The sequence below is a fragment of the Crassostrea angulata genome, chromosome 10 (assembly GCF_025612915.1).
Source record: "Crassostrea angulata isolate pt1a10 chromosome 10, ASM2561291v2, whole genome shotgun sequence".
NCBI lineage: Eukaryota > Metazoa > Mollusca > Bivalvia > Ostreida > Ostreidae > Magallana > Magallana angulata.
Window position 1 is genome coordinate 29,197,781 of NC_069120.1, and position 21,197 is coordinate 29,218,977.

At 35.0% G+C, this 21,197-nt stretch overlaps 2 protein-coding genes across 5 annotated transcripts in view; one reads left to right on the forward strand and one right to left on the reverse strand.

The window, feature by feature from the left end:
• LOC128164987 (peroxidasin-like) overlaps positions 1–12,740 on the forward strand; it is a 38,189-nt gene extending 25,449 nt beyond the window's left edge. For all 4 annotated transcript variants that reach the window (XM_052829140.1, XM_052829141.1, XM_052829144.1 and 1 more), the window contains 12 exons: positions 1,477–1,749; positions 1,956–2,072; positions 3,317–3,478; positions 3,698–3,961; positions 4,192–4,464; positions 5,377–5,610; positions 5,953–7,245; positions 7,633–7,750; positions 8,043–8,251; positions 8,532–8,770; positions 9,072–9,194; positions 9,833–12,740. In XM_052829140.1, the coding sequence (XP_052685100.1) occupies positions 1,477–1,749; positions 1,956–2,072; positions 3,317–3,478; positions 3,698–3,961; positions 4,192–4,464; positions 5,377–5,610; positions 5,953–7,245; positions 7,633–7,750; positions 8,043–8,251; positions 8,532–8,770; positions 9,072–9,194; positions 9,833–9,925 (3,398 nt within the window). In that variant the 3' untranslated portion in view covers positions 9,926–12,740. The remainder of the gene's footprint in view (positions 1–1,476; positions 1,750–1,955; positions 2,073–3,316; positions 3,479–3,697; positions 3,962–4,191; positions 4,465–5,376; positions 5,611–5,952; positions 7,246–7,632; positions 7,751–8,042; positions 8,252–8,531; positions 8,771–9,071; positions 9,195–9,832) is intronic.
• Positions 12,741–13,505: 765 nt separating this feature from the next.
• LOC128164988 (probable histone deacetylase 1-B) lies at positions 13,506–20,690 on the reverse strand. The gene is made up of 16 exons (XM_052829145.1): positions 20,543–20,690; positions 19,580–19,692; positions 19,251–19,368; positions 19,032–19,106; positions 18,637–18,775; positions 18,239–18,380; positions 17,664–17,756; positions 17,286–17,394; positions 16,941–17,081; positions 16,460–16,568; positions 16,306–16,364; positions 15,072–15,146; positions 14,683–14,835; positions 14,118–14,193; positions 13,982–14,016; positions 13,506–13,857 (listed from the first exon to the last, which is right to left on the reverse strand). Exons 1-16 carry the CDS (start codon positions 20,589–20,591, stop codon positions 13,775–13,777), a joined length of 1,569 nt encoding a protein of 522 aa, XP_052685105.1. The 5' UTR covers positions 20,592–20,690; the 3' UTR covers positions 13,506–13,774.
• Positions 20,691–21,197: the final 507 nt, after the last annotated feature.

A 21,197-nucleotide genomic window follows, 5' to 3' on the forward strand; every position in this document is an offset into this window, starting at 1 on the left:
AGAACAGCTGACCTTTTCCAGAGGTAATCATGTACATACATGTACTTATAAATACCACTACTCTGTATGGTAACTAGTTTAAGTCCATACCACCTGGAGTCTGGACCAATCAAGTCCAATAAACCTACAGTAGTCCAGTAATAATGTACATACACATCAGTAGTATTGTATACAATGTACGTCCATAATGTCTGGAATACAGACCAGTAAATTCTAGCCAAACTATTTCCATGGTAATATTATATCCATGCTTATAAGTAGACTGTCAGTATATATCATCTGGAGTCTGGACCAATAAAGTCCAACTATAGCAAACTCTGAAGGTGAATCATCACTGAAAATCCGTATGACCTGAATGAATCTCCTCTTTTGAGAGGAAACAAATTTCTTTATCATTAAACTCATCTTTAAGGCATTTAGCACAAGAATGTATATACAACATACTGGTATTCTTATTCCTGGTGCAGTGCTGTCACAATAAAAGATAAAGTAACTGCAGATTAATCAATTACCCTTATATAATTCATTATACACGTATATATATATATATATATACTTGAAAAGATTGTAGATTGATAGCTTTTTCTTAGAACACAGTAATACTGCATCAATGCCAGTTTTAATTGTTGATTTCCTGAGAGGAGACTGATGAACCTGAAGCTTGGTTCATGTTATGATAATTATGTGCAAGAGATTAAAATGACATGTATTAGTTATGGTTCTATCTCTAATAATAGCTACCACTGATTGTCAGATCTACCGGGTAAATATTTGGATAAAGTCTTTAAAATGTAGACTATACACAGATTCCGGCTGCCATGCTGATTCTTAGATTCCTTTATGCCCCATTTCCATTAATCTCCTAATTCTGAGACATAGTTATAATGCTTGTAGAATGTCGGACATTGTTTGCCGCTGTCAGTTCTTATAGAATCAAATTGTCTTCAGACAGAATGGCATGAGAACAGATCTGGCAGAGTTCCTTTCATACATGACATATCACAAAGTTAGATTTCATATTTCTCGAGGATCAAATTTCTCATGATGTGTTAATTTCTATTTAAAGCATCTATCTGGATCTCATAAATATTGTTAACTTTTGACAAAAGATTTTTGTTCATTCAAGTTCAAATATTGTCACTATCATATTTTTAATATTTCTTCTTCATGCCATCAATTCATGACACAACTTTTCAACCATTTTTTGTTTTTTCATGTTTCATAATATTGAATCTTTAACAATCAATTGGGGGCGGGGAACTTTATTTTTGTGGCTTTTATGGGTATACCTTAGCCACAAATCAACATCCCTGAGGAATTATGAAATATAGTCTTCATTCGTTATTTACATATAGCAATTCCTAAAGAAATACTTCCCCAAAAAACTCATAGAAAATTCTCAGTCTATGAAAATTGGTCCAAACAAATCTAACAGTTTCCCCAGTACCTCAGCATCTTTTTTTATCCACTTTGCAGTGACTCCTTCAATGGTGACCACTCCCTCTGACACCCAGGGTTTTCTGGGTCAATCTGTCCGACTGTCCTGTCGGGCTACTGGAGTCCCACCCCCCACCATCACCTGGAAATTCAACTCCAACACCATCCTACCCAGCAGGAAATATGCCGTAGATTCTGTCGGAAACTTGGACATTACAGATCTACGGAAGTCTGACGAAGGGGTGTACTCATGTCAGGCCAGCAATGATGAGGGGTTCGCTGTGGCTGATGCCAGGGTCACTGTGCAGGGAGGTGAGGGAAAGGAGAGAGAGAGAGCCTCAGAGAGAGAGAGAGAGAGAGAGAGAGAGAGAGAGAGAGAGAGAGAGAGAAAATTCGATTGCTGAGGAAATGTTCATTCTGGGCAGAGTTTAATGTTCTCTGGATGTCATATTTGAAATGTTATTGTAAAAATGACACTCAAATGTGGATATACCCGGTATTTTATTTTGTGTTTACAGAGGCTCCAGTCCTGGTGCGGGCCCCTGATGACCTAACTCTGAATGAGGGAGACACGGCTAGATTAACCTGTGAAATCTCCGGAAGTCCACAACCCAACATCACATGGTACAAAGGAAGTAAGTACCTGTAGTTTTTGAGAATTGAGAGAGTTCCGCAACAACATGTAGTGTGATAGCTACACCAAAAGTGATGCATGATTCTATTGGATTTTATCACATCTTCACTTAAAGTGTGCAAACCTTAGACTGATCAAGCACCAGACAAATATTCTCTAAGAGCACTGAATATACATTTGCTGTTGATTTTTTGTACATGTATATATATTTAGATTCATACTGTTTTCAGTCAATTTAAGAAAAAGTCATTAAAGCACAGTGCAGAAATTTCTAGATTTTATTTGTTACAAAGATCGCTTAAGATGCCCCGTTTCATGGTGGTTTATTTCAATGATAAGGGGAAAAGAGCAGTCAAATTTACTGCAAATGGAGTTCATGTATGTCATAAAAATCACCACCTGTGAAATTAGCCCTAATAAGGGATCAAAATTCAAGCCCTTCATGTGGGAGGATGGCCCTAACTTATGGATAGTGTGTCATCTGGTATATAAATAGACAGTGGCACATGAAGAATTTTACAAACATTATGTAATAGGGTAGTCTGATTTACAATAATGTGCCAAGAATTTAATGGCAGTGAAGATGATGGTGCCTGATAAGGGATATGATGTATGCAGAGGGGAGGATGTACATCATAGCCATCTTTGTTGTTTGGGGGGTATTGAATTTCTAGTGGAAAATGGCCAAAAAAATTACTAAATGAAAAGGATTAAAAAAGAAATGAGATGTCAATGACATGAAAAAGAGCTAAACTGATTTATGGATGAAATGTTTTGTTGTTCACGACCATGTATTAAATTAAGTCTCGCTGGGGTTTTTTTTTCTCCCAAAAAGTGGTCTAGTGTTTCGGGTAGAAGTTTCTCTTGTCAACTGTGCACTTTATAAACATGAATACCCCATTAAAGACCCATGAGTCATTATATCAAAAGTAGCAGTATAATGTTTTTCCATTTTTATAAAAGATTGTTTACAATAAGGGTGGTTGTTTAGAATATGAGCAATGACAATTCAATTGTTTACTGTAAATTTAGTGGTTTGTTTCCCCTAGACTGATATGATCTATTAAAATGGGAAAGGGGAGGGGATTTTATTGCATGGTTATGATACAAAATAGGGTTTGAAATGGCATTGCATATCCATTAGGGACAAACTTATGTATGCATTGATATTATTAAGTGATAGGATTATACCAATACTGTTTTGGTATTTTGACACCAATTGCATTTGTTCACCTTCTCAAACAGATGAAGAGCTTCAGGCCAGCAGACGGATTCAGATTGTGAACGAAGGTAGACAACTCCGGGTGGTCTTGCTGCAGTCTTCCGACAGAGGGACATACAGATGTAGGGGAGAGAACTCAGCTGGTTCAGTAGAAGCCTCAGCCAGATTGACTGTCACTCAAACTGGTAAGGAAAGAAGAGAGATAACCCATGGAAAGATTTCACAATCCATGAACTTACTTTTTAAGTAACTGGTTTTTCCAAATCAAGAAAAAACAAGCTTGGGATATGGGACCAGTATCTCCTATTTTTTCATAAACAAGAAATAAAAATAGAGAACTGAAAGAGTAATGAACCAAAATAATTGTTTTGAACCTGGACAAAATTTCCCTTTTCTTTTTGAAGCTGTACCGACTAACAACAGGGAACATGACACGGAGGGGAGACCGGGAGAAGACATCATCTTGTTGTGTTCTGAGGATGGAGACCCACTGGAAGCCACCAGGTGGATCCGTAATGGAGTCAGCATTTTACCGGGCCCCAAGTACGCTTTACAGGGAAACCGCCTCACCATCAGACAAGCCACATGGTCTGATTTTGGGAGATATGAGTGTTTTCCTGAAAACACACTGGGATTTGCCAGGAATGTCGTCAACTTGGGCTTTAGAGGTAGTTTCTTACAGAAATATTCTTTTCTTCATTGTTCTTCATTGTTCTTCTTTGTTTTGAATAATGAGCTTGTATTTGGGCAAATTTTACATCTCTTACTTATAGACAGGGATATACACAACCTATCTACTTTGAAATGTCCATATACTCTTGACAAATATTTACCGATAGCCATGGACATATATATATAAAAATACTTATTTGGTTACTGGTATTTTCTCAACTTTCAGAGAGACAGATCCAGGCCAATTATTCAGGCCACTCCTTTGTAAATCCAGCCATTCAGCAGGCCACCAATTTAGTGGATTCGGCCATCAACCAAACAATCAAGAATCTCTTCAACAAGAATCGAACACACTCCGTCCAAGACCTGATCACCATTTTCCGCTATCCATCTGCTGATGCCCTCCAGCTAGCCAGAGCGGAAGAGATATTCGAGCAGACGCTAGAAATTATACAGCGACATGTTGTGGATGGCCACAAGTACAACCTAAGCAATAAGGGTATATACTAAGTATATGATCTTATGAAGTTCTAGAGTAAGGCTCTTTAAACATTTTAAGCTTAATTAGGGTCTTCCGTCTTCAGCGGAAGACCCTACTATTATTCTATTGTTTCTTTTTCACTTTTCTTATTATTCTTTTTATTCTTTTTTTGTCTTACAAATTTTGTGCAGGCGATTTTTCGAAGATGGCTCATTCGATTTTCTTCAAATTTTAAGGGATGATGTGTCGGCATCTGAAGTTTGTACAGCCGTTTCAATTTCTTGATAATCACTTCCGGTCGGAAGTTATCGTCCGTTTACGATTTTTAAAAGTCAATTTTGTCGGCTAGAGATCTAAAAAACAAATAAAGATATAGGGCTGAAATTTTCAGTGAAGATAGACATCACTTTTACCTGTTGCAACATGGTCATAAAAACGTCCGCCGTCACCGGAAGGAAATATAAAAAATCGATTTTTTAACTTTTTGCTTTTAATATATTTTTCTAATGGGTTCATAGAGACTCTTTTACTGAATCAGAATATGTGATTTGTTTTGAAATCGATTGATGTGTTCCCGAGATATTAAGCATCAAAGTCCTGAAGCGAGAGTCTGAGTAGCTCGGTTGTTAGAGTCGTGGACATGTGCCCAGGCGACTCGGGTTCAAGCCTCGGGTGCTGAAAATTTTTTTCCTAATTTTTTTTTGCGTTGATTAACAATTTAGTCTTAAAAGTGAAGGATTTTTTCTCATTTATTCAAAAATCGGACGGAAGACCCACTCGTTGCTCGCAACGAGAACGATCTAGTTTCTATTTATGTTTATGTATGAATTTATTTCATAGGTAAAGAAATTTGAAAGTCATAGTTGTTCCAGAGACTGAGTATTATAATGTATGTTTAAATATTCATGATTTTCTTTCACTGTTGTTTAGCATCCAGTTACAAGGAGATTCTCTCCCCTGGTCATTTGGAGCTGATTGCCAACATGTCCGGATGCTTTGCTAATCCACGGATTATCCGCTGCTCAGAGATGTGTTATCACAAGAGGTTCCGCTCCATGGATGGCCTGTGTAACAACCTCCACAACCCGACTTGGGGGGCTTCAGTTATTGCTCTACAGAGAATGCTGCCTCCAATTTATGAAAATGGATTCAATACACCAGTTGGCAAGTGCATTTGATCTTACCTTGCCAAAAACAAAAAACAAAAAGCAAACTCATGCTACCATGTCATAAGCTACAGGTTTTAGTCAATTTAGTGCCAAAAAAACATGTGAATTATTAAAAATGTTGATTTATGTCTTTGTTATGCATTTGTAATGGGATGGGAGAAATAATTTTGTTTCACAAAAAAAACTTACAGGTATAAACTTACGTAATTTAATATGACAAAACTGGGTTGAAGCATTTGCTATATAGATAGCAAATTAAGTAACAATAATGTTGAACATTTTGTGCATTTGAATTAAAATTGTTGAAAAATAAAAAAAATAATTCATTTTTTTCCAGGTTGGGATGCTGCCAGAGTGTACAATGGCTACCATCTCCCAAGTCCCCGACTGGTGTCTTCCTTCTTGATGTCCACTGACCATGTGACAATGGATGAACACAGTACCCACATGTTGATGCAGTGGGGCCAGTTTCTGGACCACGACATGAGCCTCACCCCTCAGTCTGTCAGCAATGCTCGTTTTAGTGATGGCCGCTTCTGCAACGAAACCTGTGAGAACCAGTATCCATGTTTTCCCATCAGGGTTCCAAGGAGTGATGCAAGAATTCAGCATACAAATTGTTTGGGATTTTCCAGAAGTAGTGCCATATGTAATTCAGGGAGTACCTCAGTGTTTTACAAGACTTTTGCACCTAGGCAGCAGATAAATGCAATCACTGCTTTCATTGATGCCAGTTCTGTGTATGGAAGTAGTGACTTCGAAGCTCAGAGATTGCGAGAGTTTTCAAATGGACGTGGACTTTTGAGGGAAGGTGTTTTGTCAAAGAACAACAAGAGGCTATTACCATTTGACACTGGAAACTTTCTTCATCATTTTGACTGTCAAATTGAGCCGAGTAAGAGACATGTTCCGTGTTTCCGAGCTGGAGATAATCGTGTGAATGAGCATTTAGCTCTCACTGCAATGCACACACTGTGGGTCAGACACCATAACTACATTGCCACCGAACTACATGAAGTCAATCCACACTGGGATGGAAATATATTATACCATGAAACTAGGAAAATTCTTGGTGCCATGATGCAGCATATATCTTACAAGTTCTGGCTACCTCAAGTTATTGGAGAATCGGGGATGGCAACCCTGGGATCATACAAAGGTTACAACCCAAGTGTTGATCCTTCCATTTCCAACGAATTTGCCACTGCAGCATTCCGATTTGGTCACTCTCTAGTTCAACCCATCATGTTCCGACTGAACGAAAGTTTTGGACCCATACCGGAAGGAAACCTACCACTACACAAGGCTTTCTTCTCGCCATACAAAATTCTAGAGGAGGGAGGCATTGACCCCCTCTTGAGGGGACTGTTTGGGGTGGCAGCCAAGAAGCGGATGCCAGAGGAAGTGATGAACAAGGAGCTCACAGAGAAACTCTTCTCCCTGGCTAATGCTGTGGGTCAGGATCTGGCCTCCCTTAATATCCAGAGGGGAAGGGATCATGGGCTGCCCTTTTACAACCACTACAGACAGATCTGTGGCCTGTCCAAAGCCACTAGCTTTGATGACCTGGCCACTGAGATGCCTCAGCGCAGTGTCAGAGACAAACTGCAGGCTCTATATGGACATCCAGGTAAAAGGAAATACAGTAACTGTAGTTAGAGTCCATCAGTTTTCTAAGAGGGTGAGGCATGATTTGAGAAAATAAAGATTAGTTTTAAGGATTATTGTGATTCAGCTGATATAAAAATTCAGGAATTTCAAATGTTTTCCAAGTTGGCTTGTGATAAACATAAAACTTCATTGGAAAAGTCATTGCCAGTAATTAGGTAAACAGGATATCATTAAAGATGCATGTATTTTTTCTTAAAATATTTGAAAATCAGTATATAATCATTATATATTTGACGTGTCATATTTATCTGTTGGCAAAGCCAATTCAATCTTTTACCACTATGATTTTAATGGGTGTTTTATTTTAAATTTTATACTGAATTAGTATGTTTTTGTTTCTTTACAGACAACATAGACCTGTTTGTGGGGGGCATGGCAGAGAAACCTGTGGACGGAGGAAAAGTGGGCCCAACATTCCTGTGTATAATTGTGGACCAGTTCAAGAGGTCGCGTGATGGAGACAGGTATGGATAACAAATAGATGATAAACTGAAATATGTTACAATGTAAAATATTTATTCGTATATGTACTAGCTGCATTGCAAATCTTTGCTATAGATACCTCCCTCAACTCCCCCCCCCAAAAAAAAGAGGTGGAAAGGGGGAGTAAAAGTCATAATGATCAACATAGGCATAAATAGCTATGGAATTGTAGCCCTTTGAGAAAACTGTAGGATCAACCATGAATAAAGGAACTTTTCAAGGATATGGCATGGAATATAGATACCAAGACTTTCATTTCATTTTTTCTTCCAGATTTTGGTATGAGAATCCAGGAGTGTTTGAGCCTAATCAATTAGCAGAAATACAACAGGTGACCTTAGCCCAGGTGATCTGTGAGAGCAGTGACGAGATAAAGAGGGTTCAAAAAGATGTCTTCATAAAGGCGGAGAGAGATGAGGATTATCTCGAGTGTTCTCGGATTCCCAAACTAAACCTGAAAACCTGGTCCGATTGCTGTACAAGTGGGTATTTTGATTGGAAAAGGAAAATGATAAATTCTTGTAAAATTTTTTATTTTATCATATAATTTCAATAACTACTACAATTCTTTTGTTTAAAATTTGAAAAAATTTGGTTTAGGATGAATGCTGTGACACATATTATCTTATATTAACGTGACATAAGTTTACAATATGTATATTGGTTTGTTATATGAACCAACTTTCATATGCACAAGAGGCAGTTGGAACTATTTTTTGGAACATAACATATATGCTTCATTTGTGATTTCCTGATTTTTAGATTGTGAGAAATCGGGAAGCTTCCAATCACTGACCAACCATTTCAGAAGTGGACAGAGCTCTCAGTTTTCTCACCGAGAGGATCGGGAGCACAACACCATTCTCCAGACCCAGCCAGCGGCGGACAACTCTCAGATACGCACACTCAATAACCAGATGTCAGTTATGGACACAAAGTTCTCAAGCATGGAGACCGAGATCAGAGGGCTCACCAAGACCGTGGTCACCTTGAAGAGAAAGGTGAAGGTCAATTTTAAACAGTACAAATTATAACAGAGAAAAGTAGCCTTTTTTTTTTTTAAATCGAAGAATCATAACAGATGGACGTGAAATCACTCATTTTGTAGCAGTGTGTTACTGTTTTGTAAAAAAAAAAAAATTGAATGAGTTACTTAGCCTGTATTGTCACAAAACAAAAATATATGAATCATTTATATCGAGGTAAATTTCTTAGGTAATGGCCTCATTATGATAATGGTGCATAATATCACAAGGAGTACTAGCTATGAGATGTTCATATTGAACTTTATTTCTTCTATAGTTGAGGAAAATGAACAAGTATATGAGGAAGTCTATGAAAACAGGGTGCTATGACAACACTGGACAAAAGAGGAAGCATTTAGATACATGGACGGTCAATAACTGCAGGACCTGTACTTGTAGGGTGAGTACATGGGCACAGACAGTAAGTGCTTTAGAAGAGAACTTATATAGGCAGTGCCTGCTGTCCAATCCATTTGTTTTGTATAATAAAATATTGTTTAAATAAATTATCAAAGCATACAGTATTGCTGGGTATAAATTGGTCATATTTCATTTCTTTTATAAAATATGTTTTAAAAGTCTGTAATATGTTTTGTTGATTTTTATTTAGAGAAGGATAAGTATAGGTGTGTTAATTAATCCCCTTGATAAATTTACTGATTAAACCTCCCTATAAACCTTTGCATATACTGTGGAATCATTAAAATTCTTGGGGGCCAATATTCGTGGATTGCTTAAATTTTACAGGTTCAAGGGGACGTAATTTCATGTATTCTATTACACCTACAAAGGGCGATATGACTTTTTAACTCTAATTTATATATTCATGGAGGATGTTATTTCGTGGATGAGAGATATCCATGAATTCCACGAAAATTGAGCCACCACGAAATCTGATGATTCCACAGTACATATCAACTTTTTATGCTGTATTTAATAGTGTTTGCATTGTCTGGAAACCATTACTAGTAGATTTTATCCGAAAATGCAGTGATTAAAATTGTAAAGCGAATTTACATCTGTGGTTTTTTTTTTCAGGGAGATCAAGTTGAGTGTACAAAGCAAACATGTCCCCCTCTACAATGTGAGAACCCTAGGACAGTGGAGGGCCAGTGTTGTCCAGCATGTTAATTAGGTCAACGGACAGTGAAACTGACAAATCTTCATTTGGTGCAAGAGGAAAACTATGATATTTGATGTGAAATCATGACCGCAAGCAACAATGAAGTCCCAAGTGTGTGTTGATAGAGCAACTGTGATTGAAGCTTGCACAAGTTTTTTACTTGATATACATATATTTTTTTTTTTAATTTCTCACAAAAAGTGCAATAGCAAAAAAGAAAAGCCACTTATGGTGCACACACAAAGAATATAGTATGGAGCTACATGTATAATGAAGAAAAAATATTGGGGTTGCTAGCTGATTTGGCATTGGTGAACTAATTCATTCATTTGTATGTGTACTATGTATATGGTACAGGCGAAAAAGGGAAGGATAAAAGTACATGGATAAAATCATTTACTGAATGTCTCATGGGATGAATGGATGGTTTAACTTCTTCTCATATTGTCTCCACATTTAAGATTATGTGTATTAGTGGTAAACTTTGTATTATGTACATGTATCCGTATTTACACTGTATACCAAATATGGTGATTTTTTGGTCATGTCACTTGAATATGCTTTTGTGGGGATCTGTGTAATTTTGTTGATTCCCCATTGCTTTTTTCCATGTACTCCTAATTCAGTAATAGCTGTCTTGCCTTACATAATTTTTATTGAATAAGACAAATATATAATAATATAATGTAAAATAATAATATAAGATAATGCCCTAAAATCAATTAAATGTTCAATTGATCTAATGGGCAATTATGGAAGGAAAATCCTGGAGAATACAATTTTGTTTTAATTTAATTCTACATTGAAACTGAAACCACATTGGTTATTTAATAATTGTAGTTCAATGATTATTGTAAACCCAAAAGCTTATCTTGCAGTGTTATGCATTAATACTGCATGATGGAGGAAAATACCGGTAAATAATGAACCGATATTGTATTTTAGTGGCTCTAAGAAAATTGGCCATTTACCCCTTTCCTTACTTACACAGTGCACTCTAGGGTCAAATGTATCAGAAATATTTCAACAGCAGGACATGAATTTTCTTTGTATTTCTTAATTCAATTTACAGAAAAAACAGAATTTTCCCTGGAATGTGTCATTGTGAATTCTTAATCACTTCAATCAATTTAGTTATCTATATGTTGTACATTGTATTGAAATTTTCTACCTCACCCCTGGTTCTTTTCATTTTTTTAATAAAAGCATATTAAATTTTGTCATCCACCCTTATTCATCTATGAAGTATCTATGCATAACCAGTTATTATTTTTTTTTTAGTTATCAGTAGCATTTAAAAGGATTTGCCGGTCTTTTACTGGTAGAGTTTCTTCCCCTACGTTTAGCATTGTACATAATATGGAGAGTGGGTTATTACATGCTATATTTCACTATTTGTTAGACATTCTGGATCGACACATGGTTTTTAAAAATATCATGAATCAACATTAACAGAAACTACTTTGAGAATGGTAAATTTTGATAGAATGATAAAGAGTAGAAATTTTGTTTTAGCATCTCCCGATTTGTATGTAAATGACAAAATTATATCTGTACTTTTATGAAATAAATATGCAAAACATTTTTTTCAGGTACCAGTATTTGCAGCAAGACTTAAGTAGATAAAAATCGTAAGGAAAGTCTCATCCCCCCCCCCCCCCCCCTTAACATACCATGTATACACATGCATTTAAAGTATGGGAAGAAAATCTATTGAGAGAAATATCTTTTTAATACAGGAATTACTTTAAAAAATGTCCATTTTAAAGTGGTTGTCTTACTACAACTGCATTGCTTTAGATAAGTTTTTATTATTAAAAAACTCAAAATTTTTGTTAGCAACACTTGCGTATATTTGTTTACCTTGACAACACAGTACCATGTGGCTTTTATTGTGGCCTTAGTAAAATGAAATACTCAGCAATAGCAAACTTTATATCACTGTAACATTTTAATCTGTATGCTTATCTAATTGTGAATAAATTGCTCTTGTATTAATTTAGTACAGGAGCTACATCTGAGGTTCAGGTTAATTTGATAATCCAACAATCGGTGCTTTAATTACTTTTGTACAAGCTTTGTTTCTTTGTTTAATTTTTTTTTTTTGGATAAAGCAATTTTATTGTCTTTTTCAGTAGAAGTACTGTACTGTTGCACTGTAACATGTAATAATTTACATGCACATCCTATTTTTATAGTTTTGTCCTCAGAGGTGCTTTTTTTTATTGTGATTTTAGTGATGTATTCCATGATATTTTCAAGGAGAGAATAGAGCCATTAAATTAAGACCTTTTCCTACTAACAGTAATAAACAACCCAAAAAGAAAATGAAATAATGTTGCTATGGTCATACATGAATAATAATTGCACATACTCGTGTCAATGGGTATAGTAGCTAAACTTCAGATTTAACAAACTCAATCTGAAATGAAACTGAATGATTTACCAACACTGATGGTTTGGAACAAAAGATTTATCAGTTGGAAGTGGATTTGTAAATGCAAGTTTACCAATTTACTGATAATCTTAAATTTTAGTTTAGTTTGTTTTCATTACTAGACAAATATAATTAAGAACTCCCTCTCTTTAAGTATAAAAGTCATTAAAATAGAAACACTTCTAAACATTTTTTTCCTTTTTTTTATCAAAGACTCCAAACACCTTGCTTAAACATGCAGATCTGTGTACAAAGAATAAATTTACAATTGATATTGTTTCTGCTGAATCATGAACCTCAAAATATTAATGAAATGTATACATTTTTCTGCTACATTTTATTGTGTATTTTTTATATTTACATAAATAAAAATTTCAACATGCAAACTTATTTTGGTTTCTTATTGCTTGAAGATGACTTAAAGGGCAGTGTGACATGAATAGCTAGTTGCTACTTGAAATTATACTTGCGTCTGTACTGAAGGGTATAACGAAACAGTTGTTCACTGGGATTTAGAAAACACATGATTTGTTGGACTTGACGACTGCAGAAATGTTGCCCTCGACCTTGGGCAACATTTGTGTCTTCAGGTCCATCTTATCATATATTGCCCTTATATCCAGTCAGTATTTGAATCTAAATGTTTAAATGACCCCTACAGACATGGATTGAATTTAAGTGTTGCCCTCGATCTTGGGCAACATTTGTGTCTTCAGGTACATCTTATCATATATTGCCCTTATATCCAGTCAGTATTTGAATCTAAATGTATAAATGATCAACCCCTACAGACATGGATTGAATTTAAGATTGAAATTTAAAATCTTATACACATGTGATTATAAACAACTGAAGAGTTGTAGTTAAACTACATCTAACTGCACAATTTGTGCAACTCTGACTGCATTTTATCTCACATCAGACTAATTAAACCATTACCAACAAGGTAAATTTTATAATAATCTCAGAGGGCTTCAATCAAGATTTGTAGAGACGGCAGTATTTCTTTTACACTACCTAGAAAAAAGATTAAACCCCAACAAATCACTGACAATGTACATGTATAGACAATGTATATAATTTTTATATAAATTTGTTAGTACAATTCTCATAAAAATGACAACCTGCTCTTTTAAAAAAAAAAGACACCATTTCATATTATCAGATGACGTGATTTATTGTTTAGAAATCCACAGTTTTATACCAAGAGTAAAAACTTCATGTGATGATGGTATGTGTAATGATGCATGATGAAGGTAAGATTCACAAATATGTTCCAGCTGCTCAACCAACTGAGTCCTAAGGACTTGATCAAGATGAAGAGTCTTTTGTCCAGCATTCAAAGACAACGAGACACAGTTCATCTGTACTAGTTTATCTGTCACAATAAAACGCTAGCCTTTGGGAGACCTCTGGTATTCTAATGCTCCATTTTTTGTGGAGTCCCGTTTGAGTCACTAGATTCCTTGCTTTCAGCTGCTGTTTCCTTGGCTGGCGAGGATTCTAATCAATGTGAAAATGAAAAAAATTTCATTTGAATTTTTGAACAACATCTGTCATTATGTTCATAGTTTGTGTCTGTATATATAAAACACTCAGTTGGTGCAATTCACTATAATTTCCTTACCTTTTTTCTCAGGTGCTTCTGATTTTTCTTCCGAGCTGAAATAAATAAGAATTGATTAAATTGTGGAGTTACTTCCCATACACTTCAATAGACATGTTGTTACCACAGATGAGTTAATTCTACAATTTCTAATCACCTCTTTTCTGGAGCTTTTGTCTCCTCTTTATTATTTTCTGCCTCTTTTTTAACTTCCTTTTCTTCTTTCTTTGCAACTGCAAAAAAACATTTATAACATATAGAAAACATCTTCAAATTTATTAAATCAATCAGAAAATATATTTTCTAAACTTCTGCTAACTTTGCTATTATAATATGTATCATCAATTGCTTTTAATATTACACATACATTCCTTATCCCTTTTGTGAACTTTCAATGCCATCAACTTCTAACATCTTTTGACATAAACCAGTTTACCCCTATCTTAATTGAAGCGTTCTGCTTTTGCATGCATTTTGCTTCAGTTCTCCTATTTCAAAAAAAATCCCCTTACATTTTGCTATTAGCCTACTAATCTAAAACTTCTTGTCATTTTGACATCAATCAATTCCTTAACTTTTTCTGTTATCAAGCCCTTGCTATTAATCCCTTACTTACCAGTACGTAATAGTCTTTGATATAAATCCCTTACCTTTTTTGCTATCAGCCTTTCCTATTAATCCCTTACTTTTGATGTCACCTGCCTTTAATATAAATCCCTTACCTTTGTCCCCTGCCTCCTTCTTCTCCTCTGATTCTGTCTTCATCCTCTTGGCCTTGGGTTTGTAGTTGGCCCTGTCCTTCCTCCCTCCCTCTCCCTCATCTTCACTGTCCGAGTACTCTCCCTCCCCAGTAACACGCTTGTCACTGGCTCGGACTGAAATTAAATCAACAACAATGCAACACACATGTATTAGGTCAAACAGACTCAATACTTTCCACATTCAATTTGAATAACAATCACGTTAATTTTAAAACAAATAGCATAAAGGGGTTTGAGATAAAAAATGTATAGACTTATTTTTGTCCCAACCAACATGATACAGATTTTTCAAAGAAAAGAAAAAGTGAAATTGGGCTCTTACTAAAATATTAAGGCGAGTCCAAACTTACTTGAAATCCGTTCATCTGGATTTTCTTTGTCTTCCTCTTCTCCACTCTCATCATTTAAAGCATCCTCAGGGATAGCTTAAGTAATAAAGCCAAAACAATTGTCAACTTACACACAATACAACTGGAGAGATTCCTACTACCGTATTTCACGGAATTTAGGTCGATACGGTTTATTGGGCGAAGGAGGCCGTTTTTAGCCATAAAATAAAAAAAAGTTTAAATAGGTCGACTTCGAAGAATTGGTCGAAAAATTACCGATAGTTCTAATGAATAAACGGTTTAAACCAATAACGTTATCATATAGTAGCCTTTAATCTTATTTCACAGTTTTAAACAAAAGGGAAATAAAATGTATTTCTTGAAAACATCGTAAGAAAATGTCTGAAATTGCGTCAAAATTTTCAAACCAAATAATTCAGTACGGCCGGTTTTAATTTAAGATCGTTTTTTATTATTTCCCTGCCATGTGTACAAACTGGTGTTAACCGGGGGATAGTTACCTAGCCTGGAGGCATGACTACGGTAGCACATGCCACCCTGTGTCTCTATGTAACTTTTTACTGTGTATATACACACGAGTCAACCTCTGATCTTATTGAAGCCTGCAGGCATGAGTAGCACGTGCCGAGAGTTCAACTGTGTATAAATAAAGTCAGCGCTACCCAGACTGATTTCAGAGACACCTGGCTAAAATTTCATCGAAAGTTTTATGTTGAATATACAGAAAAAGACTTGTTCATGTATTCTATTATGAAAACAAATTGTTTTTTTTTATATTTCTACCCGACGATATTTCCCCCCTTTGTACGGTTCTCATTTTACTTTAACCGCGCGAAATCGATTTCCTGTTTATCGTAAGCACACGATCAAAATGCATGACAGCATTTAATGATTCAGTCAGTGATCTAAGTAAGAAATGTAAGAAGAAATAAATCTATTTACATTTAATTTTGTTTAAATGATAAATTACTACAGTATATTGATTAAAATCCATACGATTTTTACACAGAAATTCAAGCAGTATTACAGTAAACACTCATGATTTTATTGGAGGGTTGCATAAATTTTTGCAAAATTCCAACCAAAAAAAAAAAACATAAATTGGGCGAAGCGATGAATAGGGCGAGGTCCACATGTCAGGGGAAAAAAGTATCGACCTAAATTCCGTGAAATACGGTATGTCCTTATGCAGAAATCCTTATGCTAAGTTAATAATTTTTTTATTTTAATTTACCTGTCATTTGAACACCAGGTGCATGTGGCAACATCCTCAAATTCTCAAAGAGACGAGTTCTGAAGAGCAAGATGAAACAGATATAACATACATAATATTTTTTTTTTTAAAATTCAAATGACCAACTTTTTTAATATTTAAAACCTTGGCTTACTTGATTTTGTCCATGTATTCCCCAGTGTTTTGATTTGCCATGTTTGAGGGGCTGATATGTAGCTTGAAGTCTGGTCCATAATACTCAAAGTAGTCATTGTATGGCAACTCTGAAATGTTTTATTTTCACATAAAATACTTTTTCGGTAATAGTTACTCTAGTAGAGTAGTAGAGACTGTAGAATTTGCCAATTAACTGGCTAAATTCTCTTACTTATGCACTGTCTTTAATTTTTTCACATAATGATTTATCCAAGCAAAAATAGGCACTTTAAAAAAATATACAAGATTTTAATTTTTAGCTCTTTTCCAAAAAAAAAAAAAAAAGATATACTTTTTTATAATAATTCCAGATGAAATTTCAAGGATATATTTTCTGTGTTTAAGATGCTTGCAAACCCCAAAATTTGGAGAAAAAAACACATGAATGTAAAGCACACACATTATATGTATTTGAAATGAGCTTCTATCTCTCAACCTACCGTTGGCAATCTCCACTCCCAGAGCTATGGAGGTCTCGTAGGTCCAGCACCGGGCCACGTTTCTGATGGTGTACCCTCCCCCTCCCAGTAACAATAGGGGCAGGTTCCATTTCTTCATGTACTCCACACACTTCCCATGACCTGCAACCACAATATTGGGTCTCATTTCTCTTGTTTTCAAACATGTTACCAAGAGTGCAAGGTCATAGAAAAAATGTCATACATGTGTATTACTTGCTCTGAATAAAATAACAAATGATCATTTTCAAAAGTGTTCAATATCAAATTACATGAGTCCATGTATTACATTTGTACAAACACTCCACTAATATCCCCTTTTAATACCTTTGAGTGTGAGGTTAAAACATCCCAGTCTGTCCCCTGACAGAGAGTCCGCTCCACACTGTAGGACTATTGCACTTGGTTGGTACATCTCCATAACTTTGGTCATCACCTGCAGTGTAATACACAGGAGATGATTCTTATGCAAAGTTAAAAAAAATCCTGGAAGTACACTGTATTGGAATTGATTTCTATGAAGACAATTTGTGTATTTAAACACAGCACTTTCCAATATTAGTTGTAATTCTTGTAAATATATGAGCTAGATAAACAACACTTCTCTTAGTTTTTATATCTAAATGCACTTGTTCAATGGCAATGTTTTCAAAAATAGTGTACATATATATTATGTTATTCCTGTATAAACATCAAAAGACTTACGGGTTTGAAAATTGATTCGTATGACTCATCATCAATCCCGTCTCGGAGAGGAAAGTTGACAGCGTAATATTTACCCTTGCCTGCTCCAATGTCCTAGAGAAATAATTAAGTACCGGTAAGCAATAATTCATTACAAAATGCAAACATGCTTAAAAAATAAAGGAATAAACTGGCATGAAATATATATGGTACTTATGAGATGTAAAATATATGTTACACAAATTGCCACAATCTACTGCTGTTAAAGGACATTTTCACAACAAAAGTCTTTTAAAATTTACACATAACATTTTGTGCAGCTACAAAAATGTAATCTCCTCACAATGTGTTAAAGGAAGGATATTCCATATATGCAATATACTTGAAATTCATTGCACACATTAACAGTTATTACAGTCCCCCTCCCCCCCCCCCCCCAAAAAAAAAAAAAATTTCTTGACAATCCTAACCTTTGCTTGCTCAAATGAAAATTATAGCATATAAAGATTATTAACATAAAATTTTTTGTCATCCATCAAATGACTGCACGAGACCTTAATTATATAAAATTGTACATGCTGTACATAATTTCTTACCCTCAGGTCACCAGTTCCTGGGAAGTACTCTCCGTACTTGTGAAATGAGACTGTCATGACTCGGTCAGTGGTGTAGAATGCTTCCTCCACACCGTCGCCATGGTGAATGTCAATGTCCACGTACAACACTCTCTGGTGGTACCTGATCGGAGTCATTGTTTTTTTATTGAGAAAAAATATATACAAACAGACCAACACAAAACGAACATTTAATCACAAATGGTGAGTGAAGAATTGTTGATTGAAACCCCTAACACACCCACAGCCAAAATTTTGAAAGATGTTGGCAAATCAGTTGAATTTGGAAGAAGAGACTTTTTTTTAAGCTTTTGAAATTAAATTTAAAACTCTTTCTAGTTATTTAGGACATATAAACTTTCTGGTTTTGAAAATCTTACTTGAGAAGTTCCAGAATGGCCAGAACAATGTCATTTACATAACAGAAGCCTGAAGCCTCGGACTTTTTGGCATGGTGAAGTCCGCCCGCCCAGTTAATGGCAATGTCTGCTGCCTGTTTGTTAAGCTTCACTGCTCCAGCTACACAGCAAATAAGTTTAAATTAAATCTATTCACCCCTGCAAAAATATCCCCAAACTCTCTGTGTTTATTAATTTTTTCAAAATTGCAATAAATTTACTAATCCGTATATTGTAAAATTCTATCATTATGTATATTTTTTTCTTTTTCACCTATAAATGCCCCTAGTAGTACAGATTGTATCTAATTTGATAACATTCAATTTGAACTCCCCCCCACCCACCCCAAGGTTGAGAGCTGAAAGACTTAAACTTACCAACAGATCCCCCTGTTGAGAGCTGACAGAATTCATACATCCCATCAAACACTGGACAATCCTCTCCTACATTAACTGTGCAAAACAGAAAAAAAGATTTCAAAAATCGTAACAGATTCCTCTGAAAAATGTCCAAGACAATGCTTTACTCTTCCCCTGTATCTATGAAAAACTTGGAATACATGTATTTAAAAGATGTTCTTTGGAATGCTAACTTACATCTCTGCATCTGTTTGTTGTAATCCGACATATTGTCTGGCCGGATGCTGCGTAAAAACTTAATGTAGTCATCACTGTGAAATTTTGTCATTTCTTCTTGAGTTGCTTTGTGAGGTCTCTAAAAAGATGGCACAACAAAGATATGCTTAAAATTATTTTTTAAAAATCATCAATGACAATTTTTGATTTGTTCCTTGTTTAACAGATTCATACTTTTAACACATCGTCTTCTTCAAAAGTTTAAAAAGAATCTATTATTACCCTCTTCCTTTCAAATTTTTTGATCACTTATGTAATTAACATAATTATATGAAAATAGTCATGCTTACATATATTTCCATTTTCCTGTAGAGTCCATAGTTAAGGATGAGATTGTGGGTCATTCTAATTCTGTGTGGCTTCATTGGATGACCTTGGCCATAATAGTAATTGCCAATGTCACCTAAAATATTGATGAAAAATTGTTATTCAAGACAATTTCTGTCTTATTTCTGTTGACAGGTTTTTGACAAGCACCATTTCTTGCAACCAGTTGGTTTTATGAGGTAAACTGCAACTTTTTAATGCAATTGCAAGAACTGGTATCTGGCAAGAAATTAATTTTGTCCTAGGCAAGTAAAATCTTTGTTTTCAAACAAAAGAAAATATTCTTTTACAACCTTGATTTATTTGGAGAGGATGTTTGGCTGGGTTTTTTTCTAAAATTTAATCTAAACTTGTTTTTGTATAAATCAAACAGTTTAATCAAATCAAATATAAAAAATCTTCCAATAAAGACCATTTTCCCTTCTCCAATAAACAACGTGGGCAGGGCTTCCATACGCGCAAAAATCCTTGTAAATCTCTACATTTTCAGAAAATTCGCCAAAATCATTAATGACCACATGGATTTGTATCTCATTATAACATATAAATCGCAAATAATTATCTCAGTTGTAGTTTAAGGCTTCAAATTCATTTTGAAAATCCGTACGCATGCTTCGGGTGGGTTGGGCTTCCATAGTTTTCACACAAACGCTATTACCCGCGTTGGTAAATTCATCGTAAATATCGCTTGAAATACGTTTAAAAAGCAATCAATTAGTCAGATCTGTTATACCTAACAATTTATTATCAAAGAAAATTACAAACATCCGTTTTTTCTTTGAAAAACTTATTTTTCTTATTGCGGCTTCTACTATTGTTTCCTGGGGCTCCGGTGGGAACATCAAGTTTCTCGTATTTTAGGCTTAAACATAAATAATTCTAAAGCTGAAAAAACAAGAAACTAGAGGATAAAAAAGTAAGTTTACCATCATAATAGTAACAGATTTTCTTCTTGTTGTGCGGCTGAGTTGTCATTCTGTAGCACTTTTCAAAACAGAGAGGCTTCGAAGCTGAATGAATGACCCGGAAACGCACCGACCCATGAGCGACACCTATGAAACGCGAACGCTTTAAATTACGGTAGATAACTCGCATTTCGGTTTATAAATAAATTATTAATTTATTTTATAAAAAATAAATGAACAAAACATACTATAGAACAATTTTTTAAAAATATGAAAATAATTTTATTTAGGGTAATAAAAAAATATCAGTGTATTTCAAATATTTGTACACAACTCATAAATCCCCCCCCCCCCCCCCCCCCCACCACACCACCATCATATTCATTGACACAATTTATGGAATCTGATCTGTTTTCAAAATTGATCTTATGATGATTAACATTCAAACTATTGGAACATTCTTTAACAAAAATAATAGAGATTTTGTCTTTTATAAAATTTTATTTGCCTTTATTTAAACAATAAAATGCTAAATTCTTTGGTCAGATTCATTCGGGATATGAAGGTAGCGACATTGCAGGAAAAATATATAACACGCGTTAGCGGATTATGTAAATTTTTCCTGCAATGATTGCTACCTTCATAACCCGCATGAACTGATGAATCATCAAAGAAA

What these genes read in the sequence shown, in the direction of transcription:
- LOC128164988 (XM_052829145.1), bottom strand. Translation starts at nt 20,591, where the DNA reads ATGACAACTCAGCCGCACAACAAGAAGAAAATCTGTTACTATTATGAT. An exon ending in CAGGAACTGGTGACCTGAGG is followed by an intron (nt 17,757 to 18,238) that starts GTAAGAAATTAT and finishes TTATTTCTCTAG; the next exon opens with GACATTGGAGCAGGCAAGGG. An exon ending in GAAGGAGGCAGGGGACAAAG is followed by an intron (nt 14,194 to 14,682) that starts GTAAGGGATTTA and finishes GTTTTTTTGCAG; the next exon opens with TTGCAAAGAAAGAAGAAAAG.